The following is a 27,528-nucleotide window of genomic DNA, read 5'->3' as shown; positions in this document are numbered from 1 at the left end:
TGGAGCGTGGACAGGGTGTTGGTGGGGGAAGCTGGCTCATGGGAGGAGTGCTCTGCCAGGGTAAGGAGCTTGCAGTTTGGGAAGAAACAGACACCTGCTGAAGGTTTTGAAAAAAGTGATGGGACTGAATACAACATCACAAAGAACAGATAGGAGAGGAGAGAACTCTTGGAGCCAGAAGGGGAGTCGGAGGGTCGGGTGGGATGCTGCCCACGGTGCCTGAGTCAGGACACTGGTAGTGCTTGTGGAGACCACGTACTTGAGTGATAGTTTGATCCGAGAGAGCAGGGAGGAAGGCTGCATCATCCTTCCTTCTAAGGTCTGCAGCCTGAGTGATGACAGGAGCAGGCAAGTCCAAAAAGGCTTCCGTCTGGGGAAGCAGGTGGAAGAGAGGGCGAGGCGGGAGGAGCGGTGACCTCCATTGTGCTCGCGGGGTAGTTGGCGTCCTTTGGCAGAATTTGCAGGAGTGTTTGCAGGCCAGCTCCTCAGAAAAGAGCCCAGAGGTTTAGGTCTGGAATCGTGGTTCTTCATCTGTTGGGAGTCATGAATTCCTTTGATAATATGGTGTAGATTAGAGTTCCTCGTCTCCAGAAAGAGGCACGAATGGACAAAACTTGACGTACAATCTTAGGGTAATCCCAGCCCCTTGGAAGCTCACCTGTGGGTCCCAGGCTGAGGAACCTGGGTGTGTAATAGAGAGGTCCCAAACCAGTTTGCGTGGAGTGAAGGTGGGACAGGAGCCAGCAAGGTGGATAAAAAGGGTTAGAGGTGAGAGCAGAGCCTGCAGGGTGGGGTCTGCGGGGGGCCGACGGCACAGGGAGGTTTCAGAAGGTGGTCGTGGGTGTGTGGTGCTGTGGAGGGTCGAGGAGGGGAGAGGATCAGGAAAAGCCCTTTAGACATGATGATGATGAGCTCCTTGGGGACCGGACCCCCTAACTGTGGACTGCTTGAGGCTGGAACCTTCCTTCCTTAGCGTGTACCCCGAGTGCCTGATACAGTGCCCAGCATACATTCGTTGAACTCTTTTGAATCACAGAAAATGGTCTGAGTGGAGGAGACAGACCCCAGCTGGTCAGGGTGTAAAGAGACAGTAGATGGCTGGGAGTGCCCCCTAATGCCTGGCAGAAGGGAACATAAAACCTCCTTAGCAGCCAGGTTGAGGGAAGAAGTGTTTCCCTTAGAATCCGGAAAAGATGAAGGAATATGCTTACGGGCGGGAGAAGGAGTCTCGCCTGTCTTCAGGGCAAGAGACGGAAGGACTCCTTTATTGAGTGGGATCCTGGGGCTGGCAGAGGGGGTTGGGGCTCAGCCCGGCTTGGAGGGCAGTTTTGGAAAGGAGAAGGGACCATTATTCTCCTGAGACAGGAGGGGAAGAAAAGTTTCCAAACTGCCACAGTGGGGAATGCGAGAGTGCAGAAAGGGATTTCCTGGAAGCGTAATCTAAGCCTGATTGCGCTGAACAAGACAAAGGGCCCCTGCTTGAAAAATATCACTTTGTTATTATTAGTGAAACTGTTAAAGCAGCTGCGGATTATCTCAGTGATTTTGCTTGGCACTGGAAGTCAGAAGTAAACTTGCTCTTATGTCCACAAAATGGGGTCCACAGGCCAAGGGCGCTGGGTTCCAAATTCAGCCAGGGGAAAGCACTGTATGGATGCATTTTTTTTCTTTCACACCAACCCTGGCTCTCTTGCCTCCTTCCCCATTAGTATTTTCACCGCTCCGTGTGTTCTCTTGGGACTTAAACTTCGAATTGAACTTGAGTGGTTTAGCCACACACCGTCGACTCCCAAACCATTGTTTGTTTCTATATCATGTCAACCCACTAAGCCTCGCAAACTGTTTCGATGGCATTTTCTATTTCATCCGAAGCATTTATTTTCTTGTTTTGTTTTTGCTTGGCTTTTCAGACACTAGAAATTGTACCATTTTCTCAAACTGCATTGGAACTCAGTACTAGTTCTAGGTAAATGATACACTTCTATGATAAGGAATGTGGCAGCGCCTCTGATCTGATGGTAACCTTTTTTTAAGGCAGGAACAAAAATTATATACATATAAACAGAGCCTGATAGCGCTACAGCAAAATAAAGAGGTGAATTGTTGGACTGGTATGTTCGATGCCAAAGTTGAGCTTTCATTGATTTCATTTGTTACTCAGATGGGATAATCAGAGATAATATAAATTTTAGGTGGGAGGTTTTTTTTTAAACTCTGAATCTCAACCTATTATTGAGTCATGAAATCAATTTACTAGGGTGCAAGCAGCATTTTTTAATGAAATAGAAGAGAAAATATTAAGAGCCTAACACGTAATATAAGTATGGTATCGTGAAATGTTTCTTTCAGTTATCCGTGTGCGTGCGTGTGTGTGTGTGACGGTGTAAAGTGTATGGCCCAGAAAGTCTGGAAGACAGTCTTTTGCATAATGGTCGAATATGTGGACTAAAATGCGTTTGAAGTTAATTTAGGTGCTAAGAGAGTCACTGAAATCTATCTTTACAGCTGTAGGCCTGGCATGGGTTTTCTTAAGTTTTGTTTAAGTGAAGGGCTTGTGTTTATGACTCAGCTCGTGGGCTGTACACTCACAGAAGGAATGGAGCCTGAGGCCTGGCAGCCCCGGGTCGGGGAGGCTGGGCAGGAAGACGCATTTGTGGGGCCCTCCTGTGCGCTTGCCAGCACGGGCCAAGGGGACCAGCGGCCCGCGTCTGAATCCAGCTCAATCACTTACTTACCTGCTTGGTGACTTTGAAAATCATGTAGTATTTATGCGCTTCAGTGTTCTCATCTGTGATGGAGATAATAACAGCTCTACTCCACTGGGGTTTGGGGAGGATTAAATGTAGAGTGCTTACAACAGTGCCTGGCACGCAGTAAGTGCCCAGTAAATGTCAGCTCTTCTGTCCTAGTGCCCCGTTTTCCCATCAGGTGCAGAGAATATGGATGATTACCCTGACATACTCTTCCCAAGAGTATTAATAAACTAATTGTGATAATAGGTGCGACATTCGAAGCCCTTTAAAAGAAAGATGTTCTACAGATAACGGTTAGTTTTCTTATTAAGAAACCAGGGGTTGTACCTTGCTAAGGGATTAGGTGGAAGTCTCCAGTTTCAGAGCATTAAATCCAGAAAGCATCTTAACTAGAAATGGGGAATATGAGCAACAGGGCTATGTAATAAACAGACTTCTTCAGAAATTGTTTTCCCTTTCTTTTCTTTCCATATGTGACCTGGCTTTCAGGGTACAATGGCTTATTCAGGCTTGTGTTCCTACATTTTCCACTTTTCTCTGCCGTTTGGGATTCAGCTCTTCAGCATCGTGGTGTTTCCTACTTTTTCTTATTCTGTGCACCGATTGGCAGAGAATTGCAACGTTTTCTGGGATTTGTTTGGGTAAATTTGACCATTTATGGGCAGTGGAAATAGGCGCAGGAGAGAAGACTCACTGGCTCTCATTTCGGGAGAGAAGCAATGGGTTTGCAAGGCCTTTTCTGTGGAGACCAGTGGCCTCCGAGGATGGATGGCCAGTACTTGGTAGTGTGCACCAAGGACAGAGGCGAGGTCTTAGTGAGAGCAGCATGGTGCAAGCAGGGCCGGGCCCTTCCCTTTGCAGGGCGCTGCCCAGGTCTCTTTGCCTGGCTTTGCTGAACCCCATCACGGCCTGCCGTGTGCTCTGAGCACTGCTGTTTCTACCTCGTGTCCCCTCTGGTTCTACTCCCGCGTGACTGGCTTGCAAAAACAATTCTTTAAAGATAGTTAAAATGAGCTATGGGTGTGTCTGTCTTTTTTGATCTTTTGCATGAGGGTATAAATGATCTGATGAATAGAGAATTAACAACAGAGGGCACTTTTTTCCCCTGTGCCTCCATTTTTCCATTCAGAGATGGGGAAATATTTATAAATGGCTTTGAGATTTTTCATCAGACTGAAGTGGAGTAGACTCTTACTTTCTACAGATTGGATGACAGAATTAATAGGTAAAAGCGAAAAAGCTCCTTTGCAGCTGGTCAATGAACGAGAAGCCACACTGAGTGCAGCTCACACACCCTCATACACTCGCTTCTCCGCCTGGACGAGGCCTGACACTGAAGTGTGGCTTGGTTCTCCATTTCCTTTTCTGGCCAGGACTTTTTTTTTCCTTGAATAAACAGCCAGCTTGCCTAATTGAAGGTCTAATCAGGCTTTTAAATCTCCTCCCTTCCTGCCTCCTCTAAGACTTGGCCCTCAGTTCTCTTTCAGTCTCTCTCCACTGCCCTCTCCCTCAGCGGCCGTGCCCCCATCACTTGCTGGCCCACGCTTTGCCCTCCTTCTCAGGGGAGCTCTTCTTTCAAAAGTTGCTCCAGACCCTCCAAATTCTCAGCCTCTTCCACCGCACTGTCATTTGACTCTAACCACCCCTCCTTTCAAATGTTTTTTAAAATACTGAGTAGCTGCTGGAGAATGTTGATAAAGTCTCCATCAAATGTGCGGAGCATCCCTTTGTCTCTGGGCTGCTGTGTCTTCTACTTCGTTCACCCCCTCTCTCTCCAGCTGGGCCTTGTCGCTGGCTTGTGGGGCCTCATTTCCTGGGCTGCTTTGTGATGAGTGCCTGTGCACTTATATTCCTCGGGCCTTTGTCTGTGGGAAGACTCCGAGGCTGGGAGTGAAGGAGGTTTTATGTTCCCTTCTGCCAGGCATTAGGGGGCACTCCCAGCCTGGGACAGTCACAGATTAAATTCTCTGCTTGATATTTTTGGACCATGCGAGGTTTATGAGTTTTGGCCACCAGCTACTTACAGGCTGCCTTGTGCTGCGAATTCCTTTGCTCAGCACCAGTCGTCTAGACAGGTGAATTTCCTCTTTGTCCTTACCTGGAGGCTGCAGTGTGATTGAAGGCGGTTTCCAGTTTGACGCCCATCTTGGCATCTTGGGGGCAGGCCTGGGGCGTTAGGCCCTATCTCCTGTAACTGGAGAGGCCATGAATTTCGTTCCTATTCCCAGTTTGCCTTGGGCTTCCGAGTATTTATTCTTCCCTAGGCAGCTCATTAGTGCATTTTAAAAAGGGTTTCTGTACTTACCTGGCAGGGGAGATACTATGAGCACAAAGGTGGTTTTCCCAAAGCAAGACATCCGTCGTATTTTGGATGTGCTGACTCCTGTGATTTCCCCAAATGTGGGAAACTCGACTGCATAATTTGTGGTAGTGGGGGAATGTGTTCATGCTTCCCCCCACCAAAAAAGGGAGGTTCTGATTTATCCAGCAGTGTTAGACGTTTTCAGCAGAAGTCTGTTAGGGCATCTAGACCATTGCACTTTCAGACACCTCTTCCTGTGGCTTCTGAAAGCTTGATCTCCTGGCCGCCTTTTCTAGTTCCTTGGCTCCCTTCTGCTGTCTAAATGTGGGTTTTCTAGAAAAAGTCCATCCTTCACATCCTTCTTGCTCTATGCCATCCCCACGGTAATCTTTCCCAGTCTCACATCTGCCAGCACTGCCTTTCCGAGTGTGGCTTCCAAATCCATAGCTTCCTGTTTCCCTCTATCTGCTACGTAACTTCAGCAGACCCCTGAACTATTTGTTTAAGGTTAATCTCTCCTCTTTCCCTCCAGCTTCCCCTGTGCTCCTGATTTCTCTGTTGGTATCTCTTCCTTCTCTGCCTCTTCCTCCTCCTCCAAAATCAAGGTCATTGTGAGAGTTCCCTTTTCCATAACATTAGCTGAATCCAGGGGGTTCTTCCTCCCCAGCCTGACTTAGTTGAGGTTTTCATCTCTTCTAAACCGCAGGGACAGCGCGTTGGCTGGTTCTCCCACTTCATTCCTGACCCGGCCACTCCTGCGCATGCCTTCTGTCAGCTTGCTCTCCGAGGGGTACAGCTCTGATGCCCTCGTTCCTTTGCCTCTAAAGCCTCAGCCATCCACCCTCCGTCAGTGTCAGCGCAGACCTATCTCCTCCACGGTGTGGCCACGGCTCTCCACAGTCTTCTGTTTTTCTACCTGCCTCCGTTCTGGCTGTGAGACTGTGGTGTTTGCTGATGGCCTCGTATCTTCCGAGTTTGCCTACCATTTGTGACTTTTTGTCATCATCCTTGTTACCATGTCCAAAGTCATCTTATCCTTCTGGGGGAGCTCAGAGGACATCACGATCCCTCCAGGCCCAGCTGCCCAGAAGCAGCCCTGGCATCCTCACGAGCGCTGGAGTATTTTATCTGTACCTCCCCCGGCGCCTACCCTTGTCCTCTGTACATGAGCAGTAGTTGCATCCTCCTCATCTTTCTCCTTTGAAGGATTTCTAACCCTTTAAAGACAGTGTCTGTGTTTTAGCCATCTTTGTCTCTACTTAATACCTTGTTCATAAGTGGGCCCTCAGTAAATGTTTGTTGAGTGAATATACTAATGTCAGCAGAGTGAATTAATAGGAGCTAGTAGCAACCAAGTAATCAATAAGAAAATTCTGCTGTTTATAAAGGGCATTTGTTCAACAAGCATTTACTTTAAATTTCTTTCAATGTCTTATGGATGCCCATGATTGAAAATTCAGAAAGTATAAAAAGACTGAATGTTTGTGCCCCCCCCATCATATGTTGAGGCTCTAACCCTCAGTATGATGGTATTTGGAGCTGGGGCCTTTGGGAGGATAGCTTTAGCTTTGAATGAGGTCATGAGGGTGGGGCCCCATGGTGGGATTAGTGCCCTTTTATGAAGAAGAAGCAACCAGATCTCGCACTCTCCACCATGTGAGGTACAGCAAGAAGGCTGTCCTGTATAAACCAGGAAGTGGATCTCACCAGAACCAGACCACACTGGCCCCCTGATATCAGACTTCTCAGCCTCCAGAACTGTGAGAACTGGTTTTTTTTCTAATTGAAGTATGATCACTTTACAATGTTGTGTCAATGTCTGGTGTACAGCATAATGTTTCAGTCATACATGTACATACATATGTTCATTTTCATATTCTTTTTCATTATAAGTTGCTGTAAGATACTTAGTGTAGTTCCCTGTGCTGTACAGAAGAAACTTGTTGTTCATCTATTATATATATATACTAGTTAATATTCACAAATCTCCAACTCCCAATTTATCTCTTCCCACCCCCTTTCCCCCTGGTAACCATAAGATTGTTGACTATGTCTATAAATATACCAATACAAATTGCCTACCAAATGGGCTTCTTCACTCTGTATATGAATGCATAGTATTCTGTTCAGTGTCCCATACTTTCTGTATTTGATCCTCTGTTGATGAATATTAACATCTCTTGCAGTCATTTGCTATTATATAAACTACTGTACTGGATAACCTAGGATAAACATCATTTTGTATGTGTCCATGTACATTGTAGGATAAATTCTTAGAAGTGGAATTACTGACATTGCCAAATTCCCCTTGTGGAAGAGGAAGTGGCTTTCACTCCCACACACAGCAAGGCAGAGCACCTGTTTCCAGACATCCTCTCCAACTGTACTAGTTTCCTGTAGCTGCTGTAAGAAATTACCACAGACTCAGGGCTTAAAAAAACAAGTCTGTCCTCTGACAGTCCTGGAGGTCGGACATCCAAAATGGGTCTCAGCAGGCTAAAATCAAGGTGTCAGCTGTGTTCCTCCTGGAGGCTCTAGAGTGGGGAAAATCCATTCCTTGTGTTTTTAGCTTGCAGAGGCCACCACATTCCTTGGCTTGTGGCCTCTTCATCTTCAGAGCCAGCTGCAGTGGGTCAAGTCCTTTGAATCACTCTGACTTGGCTTCCATCATCACATCTCCTCATCAGTTTCTGACTTTCCCTTCTTCCACTTCTTGGGACTCTTACGATTACATTAGGCACACCTGGGAAATCTGGGTTCTTCTTCCTGTCTTCAAGTCAGCCAATTAGAAATCTTGATTTTGTCTGTAACCTAGTTCCTCTTTGCCCTGTGTGGTAATATAACACAGGCCCCAGGGACCAGGACGTGGACATCTCTCAGGGACCATTATTCTGCCTACCACAGCAGTCCAGTGCACTTTCTGATTGTTTGATCTTTGCTAATATAGTAAGTGAACATGTAGAGTCATAGTTCTATTTTGTATTTATGCTATTCAAGTGAAATGGAGTATCTTTAGGTTTGAGCTATTTGTATTTCTATTTCTATTTCTTCATTCCCTGTGGCTTCTGCCTATTTTCTTTTGGGATTTTGATCTTTTCTATTGTTGTTAGTTGTAGGAACTCTTCATGAGTTGCAAATATTTTGCCCATTTATCTTCTGATTTTCCTTATGGTGGCTTTTACTATGGAGAATTTTTTAAATACTTGTTAGAATTTATCAATTTTGTGTGTGTGTGAGACAGGGGTCCCTGAGACCACTCCCAAGTTCAGTGATTCACTTGGAGAATTCACAGGACTCAACATATAGTCATACTCACAAGTATGATTTAATACGGCCAAGGGATATAGAGCAAAACCAGCAAAAGGGAAAGGTGCATGGAGTGATGTCAAGGGGAAACCAGGTGCAAGGGTCCACAGTTCTCAAGCAGCAGAGTCACTCAGGACACACTTAACTCCTACAGCAACAGCTTGTGATAACCCATGGGAAATGTTACTGACCAGGGACGCTCATCGGAGACTTAGCACCCAGGGTTTTTATCATGGGCTGGTCACGTAGGCACCCTCTAGCTAGCATGTACCAAACTTCTAGACTCCCAGAAGGAAAGCAAGGGTTCAGCTTAAAGCACGTTATTCATATAAACATTTTCGGCACTGTGAACTCTTATCAGTTAGGGAATGGCGGGAACCCTCCCAAAATCCAGGTTCCCAGATGCCAGCCAAGGGTGAACGACACAGCAGGCCTTTCTAAGGAGAACCATCTCAGACCTGCTAGGGTAACTCTTGTCTGCACACTTTTCTTTTATAGATTCTGGGTTTTTATCCCAGGTGGAAGGTCTTCCCCACACAGCGTTATTAAAAAGAGTTATCCCATATTCCTCTAATATGTTCATTTCTTTTTAAAAAGTTAAATAGTTAAATTTGGAATTTTTTCAAGGGTGTCGTGAAGATAGGGATCCAACTCTTTCTTCCCCTTTTGTCGCAACACCATTTGATGACTGGTCCCTGGTTTGAAATGTCACCTTTATCGCACACCAAATCCCTCTCTGTACCAGGTTTTACTTCTGAATGTTTTGCTTCTGACATCAATTCCTCTTCATGCACCAGTAACAGTCATTTAGCTGTTGAAGCTGTGTAAGATGTAAGGTCTGGTAGAGCGAGCCTCTCTTGTTCCTCCTTTTCATTCCTTTCCTCCCTAGTTTTGTCCAACAGGCATTTACAGAATGCCTGTGTTACGACTGGGTGCTGGGCACTGGAGCTGATAGCCACTCCCTGTCCTTAAGGAGCACAGGTTTGCCAGGTGATGTGGACAAGTGACCACATACAATACAGATGCAGATGCATAGGATAGATACCAGGAGAGGGGAAAGTCAGGGGGTTGGTGTTGAGGAAGGCTTGCTAAGAGGGAGCAGCCCTGACAGATGAGTAGCGGTGTTAGCCAGGCAGAGACGGGCATGGCCAGCTCCAGGAAAGTATGTGCAGACACAGGTTGGACCCACACGTCGGTTGGAGTCCGGGAGTTGGTGTATGTGTGGGGGTAGCAGCGAGGGATGGCACTGGAGGGGGAAGCTGGGCCAAAGCTTGCAGAGCCTAACGTTCCCCACCAAGAAGTTTCATTTTTGGTTTGAAGGGGAGGGGAGCCATTGAAGGGGTTTAGGCAGGGAAAGTGACAAGATTAGATTTCTATTTCAAAAAGATGGCCTGGGCTGTGGCATGCAGAGTGGACGGAGAGGGACAGGTGCCCATTTCTGGGGATGTTTGTTAGTCACCGAGGTGAGTGATAATGAGTAGTCCCTGAAATGGGGCAGTGGAGGGGGTAGGGGACAATGGCTTTGAGAAAGATCTGGAAGATCAGTAGAATTTGTTTATTCACCGACTATACTTATGGGGGGGATGGGATGATTGAGCAGGAAGACTCCAGCCTGTATAAACAGGTTGATGGTGGGGACAGGGGTTGAGATAGGGAATACAGGAGGGGAGTGAGGAAGAGATGGCAAGTTCCATTTTGAATATGCTGAGTTGCAAGTGTCTGTGGGATGACCGTGTAGGCTGGTGGCTGCCGAGACCTGGATGGCTACCCTGGGGAGAGGTTTATTTGGTAGATCTAGATGTGATCATTGGCATTTTCATAGACGTGACCAAAATTGCCAGGAGAGAGAACTAACAGAGAAGAGGTGCAGCGGATAAACCCTGAGAAATGTCAGCCTTAAATGATTATGATTGTGGACAAGTAGTAAAGAATGCTTTTTCCAAAATGATTTCAAATGACATTTTAGATGTACTTTTGTAGTCCTTTCCTGAATAAATGAATATGTAACTTTATATATGAAGGTAACAGTGAATATTAAAGCCATTTTCTCCAGGGAGAGTGGTAGAAATAGGACTAGGAGAATTATTTATGCAAACAAAAGTGGGGATGGTAATTCATGAACTAGTTGCTTTTTGACCTCTGAGACTTTTGTCAGATTTTGGGATGAAATTGCTTTTGATGCAGGTGTATGAATTAACGTACTATGTCAAGTCGTGTGAAAAGAGGCTGAAATCACTATCTAGCGTGAAGATGTTAACTTAGAATTATAATCTTTGCCAAGTTTCAATACCTCCTACGGCTCTTCCTTAACATTTTAGACTTTTTTCCCCTAACTTAAATGAAAGCATTTTTTTTCTTACATGAAGGTGGTCTTGTTTCTTAAATGTAATCTAAAAGATGAAAATGAGATAATTTTACATTGCTGCACCCTTAACTTGTAGGTGAAAGCTTTCAAAAACCACGAACATCTTCAATTTCAGAAATCAAATTAGAAAAAATGCTCACTTAAATTCCTGTTCAAACACTGCAAAATTTTTAAGGCTGAGTCGTCAAAGATGGAGTTTGTTTGCGTTATTAAAAGATCTGCTCTTCTAAAAATCATGTCCGCTGATGACCGTGCCTTTGTATGGTGACAGCATCATTTGAAAGCACTATTTATCTTTTTAACTTTTTAAATTGAAGTATAGTCAATTACAGTGTGTCAGTTTCTGGTGTACAGCATAATGTCCCAGTCATGCATATACAGACAAATGTTTTCACATTCTTTTCCATTATAGGTTATTATAAGATACTGAATATAGTTCCCTGTGCTAATACAGAAGAAATTTATTTTTAATCTATTTTATATATATAATGGTTAACATTTTGTAAATCTCAAGCACTATTTATTTATTTATTTATTTATTTATTTATTTATTTATTTATTTATTTATTTATTTAAATGGAGGTACTGGGGATTGAACCCAGCATGGGCTCTACCACTGAGCTATACCCTCCCTCCAAAAACACTATTACATCTGCATAGCTTATCAATTTATTTCCCTGAATACTGCAAAAATTGTTTTCTTCTGTGACCACCTCCCCTTTGAATGATATTTAATTTTTATGAATCTGACTCTTAAACATCTAGTTCTGAAACACAACCAGCTTTGGAGGAAGAGGCTGGTTGTGAGGTAGCTCACATCTGTGAGGTAGCTTCCTGAGATCTAGGAATCCTGATTCAGTGGCAGACAGCTCTCCCTCCTCAAAGAGGAAAACTCGTGAATCACTCAGTATTTATAGATCCTACTAAATGAGAATAAATGCAATCTAGATGTTTAAAACGAGTCAGCACATCTCTCTATATATAGTGCCATTTAAAAATAATGGCTAATTAAGTGAAAGCTAAAATCTGTTGTCATTTCAGATGTTTGCTCCCACAAGACACAACGGTGATAAATGTAGCTAAATTAAAATGACAAGCTACATTCTCTTTGTCAGAGCTGTTTTTATCCCTAGTGTGAAATTGGAGATTTTCATCTCAACTTTGTCCTTTAACATTTTTCAAATGTTACATTGTGCTATTTTTAATCCTGGAAAAAATGCACATGATTGCTTTTTTTTTTTTTTAAAGTCTGCATGCCTGGTATCTCTTGACTAGCGGGAATCTGAGTTGGTGAAATGCCCAAATATTAATATAGAGCCAAATAAAGATCTGCTCACTTGAAGCCAGGGGTAAGCCCCTGAGTGTGTATGTTTTCTGCTGTCAGTTTGGAAACTGTACTCTGCGTATACAAGATGCTCACGTGAGGGAGGCTGAGTGAAGGGTGCCTGGGCCCTCCTGGCACATTTCTTTGCAACTTATTGTAAATCTATAACTATTTCAAAATAACTTTTAAAAAGAAAAAAACTAAAGCAGCTCCCCAGGGAGCTTGAGCACCCAGAACCCTTAGGCAAGTGTGGTCCCCATGGTCCTTCAAGGTCAGGGTGATCACCCCCTAGAGGGTCTGGTTCAGCAGGCTGAGCAGGGGCATAGACAGTGCCCAGCATGTTGAGAAAGCACCCTCTACCCCTGGATCCTAAGGCAGAGCCTAGGGGAAGGACCAGGCCCAGAAGAAAGCAGTGGAGGGCTTCCAGAAGCGTCAGTGAAAGCTGACCTTCAGCCAGCCCCTCCCCTGCCTGAGGCTCTGCTGAGCTGGGACTGAATCCTCAGGTTTTGCACCGTTCCTGACGCGAAGTCAGTGCAGATATGGGTTCAACGAGGGACTTCATCACCCACTTGGCAAACCTGACTGCCTACTGATGCTCAGGACCGAGAGTCTCTAGAACCAGTCCTCCCTGTGGGACTGCGTGTCCCAAACCCAGGGTCCAACTGACCCGAGGGTGTAGTCAGGAGTGATTATGGAAGGTGTCAGCCTGCGGAGTAAGTTCTAAAGGACTCAAAGCCTTCAAAACTGTATATCTGTAGGAGAAGATAAATGACAGCTATAAACCTGAAGGCACATAACCTGCTAGCTTTAGGTTTTAGCAGTTTTCAGATGGGAGCTGTAATTAGCCCTGTAACACCCACCTGTAGGGAATTTTGTACTTTTTGCTAATGAGGTACAGATGAATGGGTTTTATTGGCCTTGCTTCAATGCTTAGTAGTTTTTATTTGTAATAATCCACTTTTATGTTACTCTATTGAGAACTTGTGTTTTAAATTTCTTGCTTTGTTCTCTTTGCTGAATCTTTAAGGGGAAAAAAGAAAAACTTAAAATATCTGGGATGTAAGGTCTGTACATTCAACCTTAGAAAATGTCAGTGTTGGTTCTTGTAGGGCACTTGCTTCAGTAGAGCCAAGGTAGTTAATGACAGCTTAGTGTTCACATTGTGTTTTCCTGTAAAAACTAACAAGTAGTGCTTCTATAAAAGAAAATGTTTTCCTGTAATTGTATGCTACTTTATTTGGATGGTTAAAATAATTGGTTTGAGCGCCTGGTCTTTTCCACCTGAAGGTCCACTTCAGTGTTAGATTTGTTGCTGTGTATTTCACGACAAGAAATATCTGGCTGTTATGTAATTCACAAATTTTCCTGAAATATTTGAGGTCCAAGTCTGGCTCTTAGCATCAACAGTAACTTGGGTCAGGGGGTGGGTAGAACTCGGTGGTAGAGCACATGCCTAGCATGCATGAAGTCCTGTGTTCAATAGCCAGGACCTCCATAAAAATAAAATAATCAAAAAAAATTTTTTAATTAAAAAAATAGATTAAAAAATAAAAAAAATTTTTAAAGAGTAACCTGGGCTTCTTATGTCACAGAGTTCTCATAGACGTGCTTCAGGGCTAAAGGATGTCAGTCATTGACTCATTCTGTGTATCTGGGTGTCACTCAGAATGCAAAGTACCATTCCAGAAGAATTTCATGAGAAAGGCCACTTGATAGGTCGCTACCTTGAGAACATTGTATCATTCCCATATTAATAACAATCTTTTATATTACTTGTATTCAGACATTAAAGAAATTATGGATACTGACTACCATATATGAAATAGATAAATAGCAAGGTCCTACTGTATAGCACAGTGAGCTATATTCAATACCTTGTAATAGCCTATAATGGAAAAGAACATGAAAAGGAATTTATATGTATAACCAAATCATTCTTCTGTACACCAGAAATTAACACAGTATTGTAAACCAACTATACTTTAATAAAAAGAAAGAAAGAAAGAAAGAGTATAAGACAGCAGTGAAAAAAAAGGGGAGACATTATGGAGATAATTTTGGTTTGGGCTGTAGAACTTCATCTTCTAATAATAGCAATTTTGTATACTTACATTACACCTACCAGTAATTTTAATATAAGACAGAAGAGACTATTTAAAGCAAAGAAGGGCTGCTTTATTATTAACATTATGGAGAAATAATGTTACATTGAAAATGCTGCTGGCCAGTTAGAGGATACTGATGGCATTAATACACATGATTTTTCTGGAGAGAAAGCTTTATCTGGCTTTTGAGTGAGCAGTTTTATTCTTTCTTTCAAAGGGCTGCCATGTTTGCTTGAGCTTCGTAGGAAAGATGCAAATAACTAAAAACCAAAAACTGCACAAAAACCATGTTGAGATCAGGAACTTAGTTCAAGAAAGCAGATTCTAGGTTTTCTTCTGCAGTGAGTGACAATACAGCCTGATGTCGTCTACAAGTATGTCACCAGCACAGTGTTCAGCAATACTGAGTATTTTCCTGGGCCAGGTGCTGACCAGTGCAGTATCCCATGCTCAGATGTCACCAAGAGGCTGTTTGGACATGTTCTGTAGATGCTGTGTATGGGTGAAAAAGCACACTATACATTTCAGTGCTATTTTCACCAAAAGTCCCTCTGTTTTTGAGTTAAACTTCAGTTAACAGAAATCACTCGCTTTCCCTGGCGGTACTGAATAATGAAGTATTGCTGTGGCTTCAGTGCCAGCTGAAAGCCTCAACGAATGGCTTTGCTAGATCAGCATCACTGTTAATGTGTGGCCACCCAACACTCTGCACTTGAGCCTACTGCTCCCAGAGATGAGGCCTCCTGCGGGCGCCACATGCTTTGGAAAGTTCAAGAAGACAGTCTGGAGAGCACAATCATGATCAGTTTTCACTTAAACCTGTTGCCATTTAAATACAGAAAACCGTTGCTGCAAAATTATGCTTTTCCAGAAATTGCAATGTAGGGACATTCGAGGTCCTAGGCTGATAATAGGCAAACGGGTGGAGGGAAGATACCTAGAGGAAAGTGCCTAGACATGGTCCCTCCAGTGAAGGCGATGTGCAGGGACTGTGTAAGATTTCCCGTCTTCATTTGGTCAGCAAATACATATCTTACCTGTGCTATTCCAGTTACTGGGGCTCCGGGACGGGAAAAGAGCAACTGCCTTCATGGAGCCTGTGGTCTAGGGAGGGGACAGTTACGGGTCCAACAATAACAAGTAAATCTGTAGTATGTCAAATGGTCATAAGTGATGGAAATAAAATAGGAAGGAGAAGCGGGGTGCTGTTGTGGGGGTAGCCTGTTGTTTTTATGCAGATGTCAGAGAAAGCCTCACTGATTAAGGTTACATTTGAGCAGAGATGTGAAAGAAGTAAGGGAGGAAACCTTGAGGGAAAAGGACTCCAGACAGCTAGAGCAGCAGGTTCAAAGGCCCTGAGATCAGCGTGTGCTTGGTGCTGTCAGGGAGCAGCACTGAAGGCCAGCGTGGCTGAAGTGGGTTGAGCAAGAGGAGAGCAGAGACGTGGCAGGGGATGTGGTCAGATGGTGGCGGCCACAGTGGCCACTGGAAGGACTTCCACTTTTACCCAAAAGGAGATGGAAAGCCACAGGAGGATTTGGGGCGGGGGAAGGATTTGATGTGACTTAGGTTGTGACACTATTACTCTGACTTTAGAGGTAAAAATGAAAGCAGGGGATTAATTAGGAGGTCTTATACTAATCCAAGTGGAGCTGGTAGATCCTTAGACCAGGGTAGTAGCAGTGGGGTGATGAGGGTGATGCCAAGGTTTTTGGTTCAATCACTGAGAAGGATGGGGCTGTCATCTACTGAGATGGGGAGGCTGTGGGATGAGCAGGAGTAGGTAGGAGTTGTGGACGTCACCATCCTCCAGCTGCCTCTGAGGCCACCTGCAGTTGTGGAGTGGTCGCTTGCGTTGCCATATCTGGAGGTCACAGTGGGGGCTGGAGAGCGATGGGTTATTTGTGAGTCACCAGGGTGTGGATGGTATTTGAAACCATGAAATTCATCAATATCACTGTGAGAATGAGCATACAGAAGAGATGGGAGGTCTGAGGCCTGTCGTCCCAGAGACCAGGGCATTGATTCAGAATTCACAGAGAACAATGAAGAATTTTCCTAATGTTCAATCTCTTTCTTAATAGGCTAACATGTCATTGTTTCCTTTTGAGACAGTTGTACTCTGTAATAATCACTGCTGAATTTTCATTTTTAGTATCTTCTTACCCAATCAATTGCTAATACTGCTTGAAATGGATAGGCTTTTTGGGGTCTGGAAATCATCTGATTTTTGTGCAAAAGCATTTAAAAAAAACACCTAAAGAGATGTTTGTAGCCATAGAAAATTGAGGTCTCAAAAGTAATATTAATCAAGATAGAATATAGCATAAGTCTAACCCGAATATTCCACTGTTATTTCTTGGTTGAAAGTCTTGGTTTGGGTTGTGATTTCATAGTAGGAAAATCTGGTGAAAAATCAAAGGGTGAGGTATTAGTAGACTGTTAGTTCCTTTACACTGAACTTGAAGTCCTTTTTTTTTTTTCTTTTTGCCTTCTGTAGCCAATATTTGCATTTTTAAATGAAGAAAAGTTTAACGTGGATGGATGGACGGTTTATAATCCAGTTGAAGAATACAGAAGGCAGGTGAGTCAGTAGATTACTGTACCATGTGGTGAATCTCAGACATGCGTGGTGACGATATGTTGTCGGTCAGGTGCTTTGAGAATCAGTAACACTCTTGCTAAATGTATTTTTCATGACAGTGGTATAATAGGGCTTATTCCGTCTGTCTAGTACTGTGGAACCTATGAGCTCACTCCATGGCCATGTTCAAGTTTCACTGAAGGCTAAGTTCTGTTGCCTTCCCCTCCATGAAGAACATCAGTTATATGTTGTTCATGAAATGAATCAAATACTCAGAGTCTAGAAAAGCCGAACTTCTACACCTTACTTCTCAGGAGTTGACGTCACTATGTATTTATGTATTGGGGAGCTTAACTATTACTGGCAGTAGTTAGGTTTCAATTATATTCATTCTGTTTTACAGATTCAGGTGAATTAGGACTGTTTTCCTGTAATGATGGCTTTTCCAGGAAGGCTTTGAGGAGCCTATATTAGAATTGCCTTTACCGCTCTCTACTGTAAACCTCACCTACATGCATGTTTATTTGCTCTAATAAAGCAGGAGTCTTCATACATTGTTGCTGTTCAGAGGGGAAGGTCTCTTGCGGCATTTTAACAAGGTCCTGTTCGTGTTACGGAATAAGAGCCACAATTGGACCTCTGGTGTAACCAGATCATAGGACAGCTGGGGGGTTTGTGATGAGATTTTTTCATAATTCTCATTCTACAAAGCTCTTAAAATAATTGGGAAGTTTTGTTGAGTGAGGTTTGAGAGTCAAATCAAGCCCATGATTGTAAAGTAAAATCTCAGAACCCTAAACTCGAGAAGAATCTTCTGGCCACCACCTCCACTACCAAGCAGCCGGGTTGATTTCCCTATTTAGCCTTGTCCAGTGGTTTGCGTGCGCGTAAGAAGATTCGATGCTCAGGAATGTGGGTGTGGGAGCTTCTCTCCCGAGCACATGTCTGAGGTGGTAAGTCCTGTTCTTTCCAGGAATCAAAGGCCGTGTATCCCTCTCATTTTAGTGACCTCTGTTCTGGGTCAGTAATGGCGGCCGAAGAAGGGCCATGAAAACATTTGGTATGTTTTGAAGACCTCTGTAGCATTATGCATTAGAATATTTGTACCTCATTTTTGAAGTATTATTGACAATATTAAGACTCATTTTTTAGGTCAAAGCTTCTAGCTTGAAACAAAACAGTTGCTGTTTTTAAGATTCCATGCATATGTGAACTCTTGAAAGTATTTTGTTCTAGACTGCCATTATATTCCATCTTTTTTTCCTTACACCTTTCTGGTGGGACTTAATAACTCTCTAATCAGAGTCAGTAACAGACTCGTCTGTTTGGTCCGTGCTCTCTAGGGCCAGACCTAGAGAATAGGTACAAAGTCTGTCCCCAAAGCAAGCACTCCCATAGCTCGCTTTCGTGTGTGTATTTGTGAGTATGGGGAGAGAGTATTGCACCGCCTCTGGGCCTTGTCAACACTGGATACAATTTTGTGGGTAGACAGTAGGGTGGGAAGTGTCTTCCTTGTCTCCCTGCCTAGAATATATGTGACTGCATTTGGCGCACAACCTCTAGGGTGGTAACTGACTCCAGAGCACTTGGTTGAAAACCCTTAGGAGGCAGTGAAGTGAGCCTCACCAGAGGGGTTTTCCTTACACCCTCCCGAGACTTTTTTCACAAGCACAGACTCTACCTTGCAGCTGGCTGAAGCATTCACTCTGTACTGAGTAGGGAGTGGAAGTTGCCTGATCTCTTTTCTACCCTCAGTTAGACGGAGGTGAAGATTACACAGTGTACTTTTCTGTAGGGTGTGGGGGTGTGCCAGTGAGGGATGAACTTGGGTTTATCACTGTTGTATAAATAGTAAGGAAAAGTTTGACATGAAATAAAGGAAGCTCTCACATTCAGGAGGATCTGTATTGAACTACAATAGTTTAGAATTATGGAAACCACCAGTGCTTGGTCTTATGTTCTTAAGTTGTCTTGATTATTGATTTGGCTCCCTTACCATAAATCAGTAGACCGTCACTGGCCTGTTGTCAAAGAGGCATGTGCACATTCTGGTAGGAAGAAGGTGGGAGACCCAACCAAGGCCAGTTCCCGAGAGGAAGTCATTTGGTGCTGATGTGGACGGCCTCTTTTCCCGCAGGGCTTGCCCAATCATCACTGGAGGATAACTTTTATTAATAAATGCTATGAACTCTGTGACACCTACCCTGCTCTCCTCGTGGTTCCATATCGTGCCTCTGATGATGATCTCAGGAGAGTTGCAACTTTCAGATCCCGAAATCGGATTCCGGTGAGTACCATAGTGAGTGCTTTTCTTACAGGGTGCCTTTGATTCCATAAGAACTGTAGTCAAGTGATTCAGAGAAACACTCTTTTGGAATTTCATTCCAACAAATAGTTATCAAGTGCCTTCTGAGTGCAAGGCAGCACGCTGAATGGAAACAGAAGCAAGACATCACCTGCCTTCCAGGAGCTCGCAATCGAGGCCAGAGAATGAACTCAAGTACTTCTTATACAGGAGAGGGTGCAAGTAATGTTGGGTGGAAAGATAGAAGGAAGGACAGAGTCTTTGTGGCTTTTGTCTTGGTAACACAATAAGTGACATATGTTAGGCTCTCGGTAAATGTCAGTTGACTTGTGCTGAAAACAACACGCTATCCTATATTGTGGAGCATATAAGTACAGGCTTTTCCTTATCACCTTTATTAGGATTTGTTTATACTCAAGTTTGTAAGCTGCCTTAGTACCATCAGCAAGCTGGAGTCAAGTGCAGACTATTCCAAGTGTATTTATGGTATCACTGAACCTGGTTCATAAAGTTGTCTTTGGTTCTTAAATAGTTATGTACGAGTCAGACTGTCTCCTCTGTGTCCATAAATTTTACTGACTAAAAATTTGGAGAATTTTCCCGTCTGTTAATTTTCAGGGCATGTCATAATAAGTACATTGTTTGGTTTTGTTTTGGTATTGGTTTTGAAAAACAAGGGTTGAAGAAATTAAGATTTAATGTCACCTTGCCTTTAACTTCCAAGTCTAGACATTTTTGTCCTTAAAAGGATATGTGTGGGGAACCTTTGTGTACCGTAAACACACAACGAATTGTAACTTTAAAAACTCACTTACTTCTCTAAGCACGAGTGCCCGTTCATATCTTCATGATATACATTATACTTGAAAGTATGTTCTTTAGCTCGTTTTGCTGGAACACCACGCTAACAAAGCTGGAGTTACCAGTTCACTTGTCTTGTGCTCTGTCTGGACGTACTTTTCGGTGCAGACTCCACCCCTGCCCTGGCCGGCTGTCTTGCTAATACATGCATTGCCCACAGGAGAACTGAGCTAGGGTAGTGTGGATTGATTTTGTTCCCTCCTTCATTCAATTCATATTTATTGAACATCTACTGTGTCAAAGATGTGTGGGCGTGTGTATGTGATTCCATGGGGATGGGGGCAGGAGAGGAAATGAAACAATTGTGCCAGGTCCGCTGTGCTCAGGCTGCCGTCTTGCTCTAGTCGTTTCCACCATTCTGAGTGAACGAGAGCCCACTTGTAGAACAAATAGAACGCTTAGCTTTCTACTTAGCCATTTTATTGATCCTTCTTACTTTGTGATGGCTACCAATTTGCATTTATTTTTCCTAAAAGAACTTAAGGCTAAGCTGTCCATCACCTCTGTGTCTTTATCAATTACCATGCTTGGGGAGAGGGAAATAGCTCAGTGGTAGAGCCTATGCTTAGCATGCACGAGATCCTGGGTTCAATCCCCAGTCCCTCCATTTAAAAGAAAAGAACAGGAAATGGTATCGATTACCATGCTTACTCATATCTAATAGTAGATAATGTATGCTATCTGCTATAATACTGTCTGACCACCTGAGTCTTGACTATAACCCAGTATTTCCTTTTAATATGAAATCATTAATATTTGATAGTCAGTTCTCTTTTTAAAAACCCATATAAAAATGCAAAAAAAATTGATAAGAAAAAAAAAGAATTGATGAGAAGGCAATCTTGTTATGTTGTGCATAAAATAAAATACACACTGTTGTAAAAGATCACTGAGTATCAGAATAATCCACATGCATTCATGTTCCCATTAATGGATACGTATTCCTTTGTTCTCAAACCAGTCAGTCTTAATGTTATAGAATCCTGTAACATATAAATAATACATATTTATTTTAGATGTTTTCAAAAATACTGGAAAGCAAAAAGGAGCCTGCCACCTAGTGAGGACTGCAGTTCATGTTTTGGGAGACGGCCTGCCAGACTTCCTGCTATGCATACATATTTTTGTTGGAAAAAGTGGAATTTTTCTGTGATTTGTGTCTCAATCTGCTTTTCCTACCTAGCATTAGCATGGAAAGAGCTTTCCACACTGATGATTCTCTGCTCACGTGCCAGACTGTAGCTGTGCCCTGATGAATTCAATCAGTTTTCTATTGTGAGACATCTCAGTTCTTTGTCATCTTTTGCCATTATAAACAATGCTGTGATAAACATCTTTTGGTGGCTAAATCTTTGTGTACATCCTTAAGTATTTATGGCTTCTACATCCTAACTTCGATAAGAATAACCTGACATAAGTACCATATACTTTGAAAACACTTACGGTAGGTGATGTTGTGAAATTAGCATCATTTGTACCTGGTCAGTTCTACAGCAAGCATCCTTTTTATAAAGGTAGTTGAGATCCCAAAACAAAAAAGGAGGTAGGAGGCAAAACAGCTCATAAGAATAGCATTTCTTAACATGGTCTGGTGATTCCAGTCTAAAATCTCCCAAGCAGAGAAAAGAGGGGCAGAAGAGAGGGGGCCACTGGTGGAACAGGGCAGTTTCTTACATATGACCTGATTTAAATTGAAAACTTGATAAGGGTCGGTATCAAATAATAAGCGTCTTGTCTGTGTAGTGATTTGATTTCTTTAAGGGATCTGATATCAAATCAACATGTTGCATACCTTAAATGTACACAGTGTTAGAGGTCAATTATATCTCAGTAAACCTAAAAAAAAAAGTACATTTATACGTAAAAGTGATCTCATCTCCCCTCTCTTGAGGCAAAGCCATGGGAGGTCAGTGGGGCAGGTCTCCTCTCTATGTTGTAGATTTGAAAATGGAGGTTGAGGAAGGCCAGCCCTTGTCCCCGGGCTCTGCGATCCTGAGCCTTTGGACTGTTGGGGCCACAGTGGTGTTTTGACTGGTCTCTGGAAGGCGCAGAAACTCGATTGAATGAGTATTCATTCGTATTATATAATCTTTTTTCACGAACCTGTTGTCATTATTGTACACATAACCTGTCATTATTAAACCCAGCGACTTTTATGAACATCAGTGCTTATCCTTTGCCATAGTGAGGAGGTAACTTTAAAGACACCAGCGTACTTGGCCTTGTATTAAGTGAGCTCGAACACTCATGCTTCTGTGGTCTTGTCTCCGCCTGCCTTTCATGGTTTTTCCCATCTGACTCTGCTGGCCACCCAGCCTGCCTCTGGATGCCAACTCAAGCCGGGGTCCTGCCCTGTGCTGGGTACTTACACGTGTTGGCCATTCGTCCGCCCAGCAGCACACTGCTATCCTGTGGCTCCCTATCTGATGAAAGACGGAAAGGAAGTGACAGAGCCTGTGAGCTCAGTGCCCAGGTCGGAGCCACCATGGTGGGGCACCTGCCCTGGAGCCCACGCTGCCACCTACCACACTCACCTCCCGGATCCTGTTTTTTTTCTTCCCCCTTTTAACAGCTTTATTGAGATATAATTCCCCTGCCAAACAAGTCACTCATTTAAAGTGGACAGTTCTGGGAGGAGCATATACCTCCGTGGTAGAGCTTAGCATGCACGAGGTCGTGGGTTCAATCCCCAGTACCTCCATTAAATAAAATTTAAAAATGTTTAATTAAAATTAAAATTTTTTTAAAAAGATTGTCTTCTCCCTCTTCACCCAAACCTATAAGCTCTTTCTAGGCTGCTGGTTCACAGCCCCAAACCCTTGCCCTTTACATTTAGGACAGACTCTTCAAAGTGGACAGTTCTCTAGCTTTTGCTGTATTACATTATTAGCTTCTTTTTGCAGGCCTTGTTTCTCATGTACTATGGGCCCAGAAACCAAGTAGCAAGCATTAGGCTTGCGTGTAAAATTAGAGAAGACTGACTCCGGGTAAAGGCTCCGAGAGCTCTCCTAGGAGGCGGCTGTGCGAGCTTCACAGTAGAGACTCCGGCAGCTCGCTCAGCTGCCCTGAGACCTCTTTTGCCTGCTTTGGGTGTTAGAATCTAGAATTGAGCCTGTCGGGGAAATGACCCATCTATGTGAGTTGGTATTGTAGAAACACAGCACCAGAGGTGATCGCCTTTACCTCTCACCTTTTGCTAAAGCTGTTTCTGGGTGATAACAAATCCCGTGCAAGCTGCAGGACTGAAATCAAATACCTGGAACTTTCTGCTTTCTTTAAGTGATGTAACTGTGTTTAGGTAAGTGTTTAACTTTCCTAGCTGTGTTACGAATTTAGAAAAGATGAGTAAAGCAATTGGTTATCCTCATTGTTCCGAATAGTCATCGCTGTGCATTTCTGGGTGCTCGGTGAGATTGCAGGTGAACAGGCATCCCGTTTCAGCAAAATCAGCGTCACTTCATCTTGATTGTTGGTGCTCTATATTTTTTTATTTTTTGAATTGTTTTGAGATTTGGTTTCTGAACCAACTGTAGGTGCTGTCGTGGATTCACCCGGAAAACAAGACGGTGATTGTGCGTTGCAGTCAGCCCCTTGTTGGTATGAGTGGGAAACGAAATAAAGATGATGAGAAATATCTCGACGTTATCAGGGAGACAAACAGACAAATTAATAAACTGACCATCTATGACGCGAGACCCAGTGTAAATGCGGTGGCTAACAAGGTAAGTCTATTTAATGACATGATAGCAGCTTACGTTTCCTACAGCGTGCAGCGTTTTACATGAACATTGTCACCATAGCATGTCAGCATGTGGGTTTAAATTCATAATTAAACTTTGCTTAAATAAGAAAACGAGGTCACTGAGGTAGAAAGTAGTTGTAATCACAAAACATTTCTTAAAAGTTGAATACACCAAAATGGAATGAAAATAAGCGTTAGGTAAATTAGGCAAGTCTAGAGCTGTAATGAACTTGGGTTTTGGCTAGAATCTCAGGCAAAAGTTAGGCACTCTTTGGAGCTCTTGAGGCTGCTGACAGTCATTCTCAGTGTGTACACTGGGGAGGCATCTGTGAGAAGTTGTGGGAGGCTGCAATTGTCCAAATCCTAAATTTGTAGCTTTATCAAAGCAGTCTCTTCACAATACTCAGATATGTGTATTCTCATTGATATCAGGTAATCCAAGAAATGAGTAGATCTATGTATGTAAATTTTACAATCACACAGACAGTGGTAATATTTTCATAGAAATCTGTCTCAAGACACTTCTTGGCCTTCTCGAGCAAAGAATGCTGTGTCCATAAGGCTGAGTGACAAGGTAGTGTCGTTTGCATGGCCCCAGGTTCCTAAATGCTTTTTACATTTGATTTCACCTTTTTGTTTTTTTGTTTTTTGTTTTTCCTTCTCCCATTGCCGGCTGCCACTTACAAGTGCTCACAGTGAGCCTGCCCCACTCCACCTTTCAGCTTTATTGTTTCTCACCAGTGTAGGCTTGAATTTCATCATCTTGACTATTTTGCTTATCCCGAGGTCATTAATCTGGCATCTTCAATTATTCAGAGCACAAGACAAGAACCTGAAAGCAAAACAAGTCCTCGAGCAGCTCACATAGATGCAGTAGCTTCCTAAATGGACCCATGACGTGTCTCGGGCGTGCATGTGGGGCCCCTCTAATAATTATTTGCACACAGATCATGCATCTTACACATTCACTCCTGGGGAGCTCCCTCTGCCCCTCGCACGCTCTTGGATCAGCTCTTTTTTACGACAGCTGGTTTTGGTTTAGGTAATAAAAATGATTTTGAAATTATCTATAAAGCAATCAGGAAGTGAAATTGAGAAATAAATTAGGGATTATAAGTAAAACACTTAGGAAATTAAATGTGACTGTGAATATCTTGTTGGACTATCCTTACCTTTACACAGTTCTGCTCCTGCTGTCCTTCACGTATAATCCAGAGTTGAATACACGTAATGCAGTGCTCCCATGTATACATTTAGCCTGAAATAGATACAATATAACATTAAAATGAGGTATTGAGAAAGAATATTTTAAAATATTAAAATGTATGGAAGGGGGTAGGGTCCAGCTCAGTGGTAGAGCACATGCCTAGCATGCACAAGGTCCTGGGTTCAGTCCCCAGTACCTCCATTAAATAAACAAATAAATAAATAAACCTAATTACCTACCCCCCCAAAAAATAAAACAAGAAGAAGAAATGTTTAAATAAATGAAACATATGGAATGAATAACTTTATTGTAGTAACCCTAAAGCTCATTGTTATAGCAGTAGAATTTTTGAGTGCCTTTTTAACACTCAGGAGATATGCCTGTGTTTCTAGTCCACTTAAGGATGAAGGGAAGGAAAAAATTAAGGGAAAAAAACCTAGGCCTGACAGATCTGTGCATCATGCTTTCAAAACCACACTTAGGTTCCCCTCCTCCCTCAGCTGTCTCCCCCCCATCATCTGTATCCATAGCAACAGGCTGTGTACATCATTGTACTAGGTAACCTGAGTTGTTCCTTTTTATTGAAGAGGGGAAAACTGAAAAGAAAACTTCAAAACTAACCAGAGATGGAGAATTCGAACTTCGGGGAACTCAATCTAGGATTGACTAATTGATTTTACCCTTCTGACTTCTCTTCGGACCCAGTTGTTCTGCCCTTGCGGGTATTTAGAAATTTACAACCCCAGTTGTAACAAGCCACATTGCACCGTTTCAAATTAAACACACACACATGAAACCCAGGGGTAGAGGGGATCCAGCACCCTGTGATGAGTTAAAGTCAGACTACATTCAGGTCTGGTTTTGCCAGAAACTTTGGCAATGACAATTAATTTTTTTTGCATATCATCTTTAGTTATTTATGAAAGCAACTCCAGCGTTGAGAATTCCTTTAAAAATCACTAACTGTTGACAGAGCACATATGCAGAGAAGCATGGCATCTGCCTGTGGGGCGGCGCCGTGCGTCGCTGCGTTAGAGGCTTGCAGATCGAGCACGGCCTGGGCTCAGTGTGGACTGCCAGGCCTGGTGCCTGTGGTTCACAGAAGTGATGGCAGCTGCCAGGTGTTATTCCCTGAGGCCTGGATAACCGAGGAGAGGGGACTAGGGCCCATTGTGTATGCATTCATTAGCCGATAACTTGTTGAAAACAACATAGTGAATGTTTTTTGTCTACTTACTACCTATGCTCTTTGTAGAAAGCTTTAAAAAGACATTTCTATCTAAACAAAATTTCTCACCTTGAGTCTGTGGAGACCAAGGGCCTCTGGCTTGTACATAGCCAGGTTTGACATTCAAGTGGTAGCCTTACTTCTACTGCAGGAAACTTCCTCTGTGACTAACCCTGGCAAAAACCATAGTATGTGTTGGTGCTTCTGTCCTGAGCTACAAGTTTATATTCCTTCTATTATAAAACATTAAGCAGAATGCAGCCAGGTTCCTAAACAAAGTCATAGCATCTCTTTTTGTCTTCATGGAAAACGGGCACGTATACGATGCTGTGAAGAAGAGGCAATGTCCGCCCTGGCAGGTTAATACTTGTAGATGTCAAGGCAGAGGGTGGCCAACTTGCCTCCTCTTTCAACCTTTTGTTCTTTGAGGGCCCCACCACGTGCAGCACTGTCCCTGTTCTTTGCATAGCACACAGACAGACACAGGGCACTAGAAAAGATGTCTTAAATTCTACTGCTTACCTCTGTGACTTTGGGGATAGTTAAATAGCATCTTTTTTCATTTGCGAAATGGGAGTGGTAACACCTGCCTGGTAGTGTTGCTGTAAGATAAAATTATGTAAAACAAGAATCACAGGATCTGGGATGTCAGAGGGGCTCATTGAATGGTGGCTGGTGTTTGCTATTGGAGAGCCTGGCTCCTCTTAGTCCTATGAGTCCTAGGTGGTCTTATCCCCTGTTCTACAGGAGACAACACTGAGGCTCAAGAGAGGTTAAGTGCCTTGCTTGCCCCAGATCACACAGCAAAGAGGGGCTGAAGTGGAGCTATCAACCTGGGCCTGTCTCCAAAGCCTGTCATTTTCCTCCAGCCCATCGTGTCCCATGTGAGCCTCCCCCAAAGAGTACTGTTAAAATCTGTTGGAAGACGAGGATCATTCAGAACCTGCTCTTGCCTTGCCAGATCCGAAAGAAGAGCTAGTAATTATAGAGCATTCTGAAAATGATTTTTTTCTCGCAAATAACAGATCCCCAGGAAATTACCAGCCTTCCATCGTTTTTCTAGTTCAAAATGTGACTAATGTTGTTGAGGCTTAGTGTCAGATAGGACGTCAAGTCACATCAGTTATTGCATCTAAGTTGCAAGGATTTGGAGGACCAATAACATTTGAACTATTTGTGTAGGTTACTGGAGAAATAGAAAACCCAACTGACTGTTTTGTGTATCTTGTTTCTTAGGCAACAGGAGGAGGATATGAAAGTGATGATGCATATCATAACACCGAACTTTTCTTCTTAGACATTCATAACATTCATGTTATGCGGGAATCTTTGAAAAAAGTCAAAGACATTGTTTATCCTAATGTGGAAGAATCTCACTGGTTGTCCAGTTTGGAATCCACTCATTGGTTGGAACATATCAAGGCAAGTATATTTTTGGAAAAAAGA

General features: G+C 43.2%; 1 protein-coding gene and 1 non-coding gene across 7 annotated transcripts in view; both read left to right on the top strand.

Moving 5' to 3' along the window:
• The window catches only part of MTM1 (myotubularin 1), a 104,137-nt gene that overhangs the window by 57,042 nt on the left and 19,567 nt on the right, over positions 1-27,528 (top strand). For all 6 annotated transcript variants that reach the window (XM_032475687.1, XM_006194953.3, XM_032475685.1 and 3 more), the window contains 4 exons: positions 16,656-16,739; positions 18,877-19,026; positions 23,439-23,627; positions 27,319-27,504. In XM_032475687.1, the coding sequence (XP_032331578.1) occupies positions 16,656-16,739; positions 18,877-19,026; positions 23,439-23,627; positions 27,319-27,504 (609 nt within the window). The remainder of the gene's footprint in view (positions 1-16,655; positions 16,740-18,876; positions 19,027-23,438; positions 23,628-27,318; positions 27,505-27,528) is intronic.
• LOC116662305 lies at positions 5,051-5,212 on the top strand. The gene has a single exon (XR_004318345.1). It is a non-coding gene; the product is annotated as a U1 spliceosomal RNA (small nuclear RNA).

Source organism: Camelus ferus, chromosome X (assembly GCF_009834535.1).
Source record: "Camelus ferus isolate YT-003-E chromosome X, BCGSAC_Cfer_1.0, whole genome shotgun sequence".
In the NCBI taxonomy this organism is placed as follows: domain Eukaryota; kingdom Metazoa; phylum Chordata; class Mammalia; order Artiodactyla; family Camelidae; genus Camelus; species Camelus ferus.
Note: the sequence above shows the minus strand (reverse complement) of the source record. Positions and strands in the feature narration are given on the sequence as shown.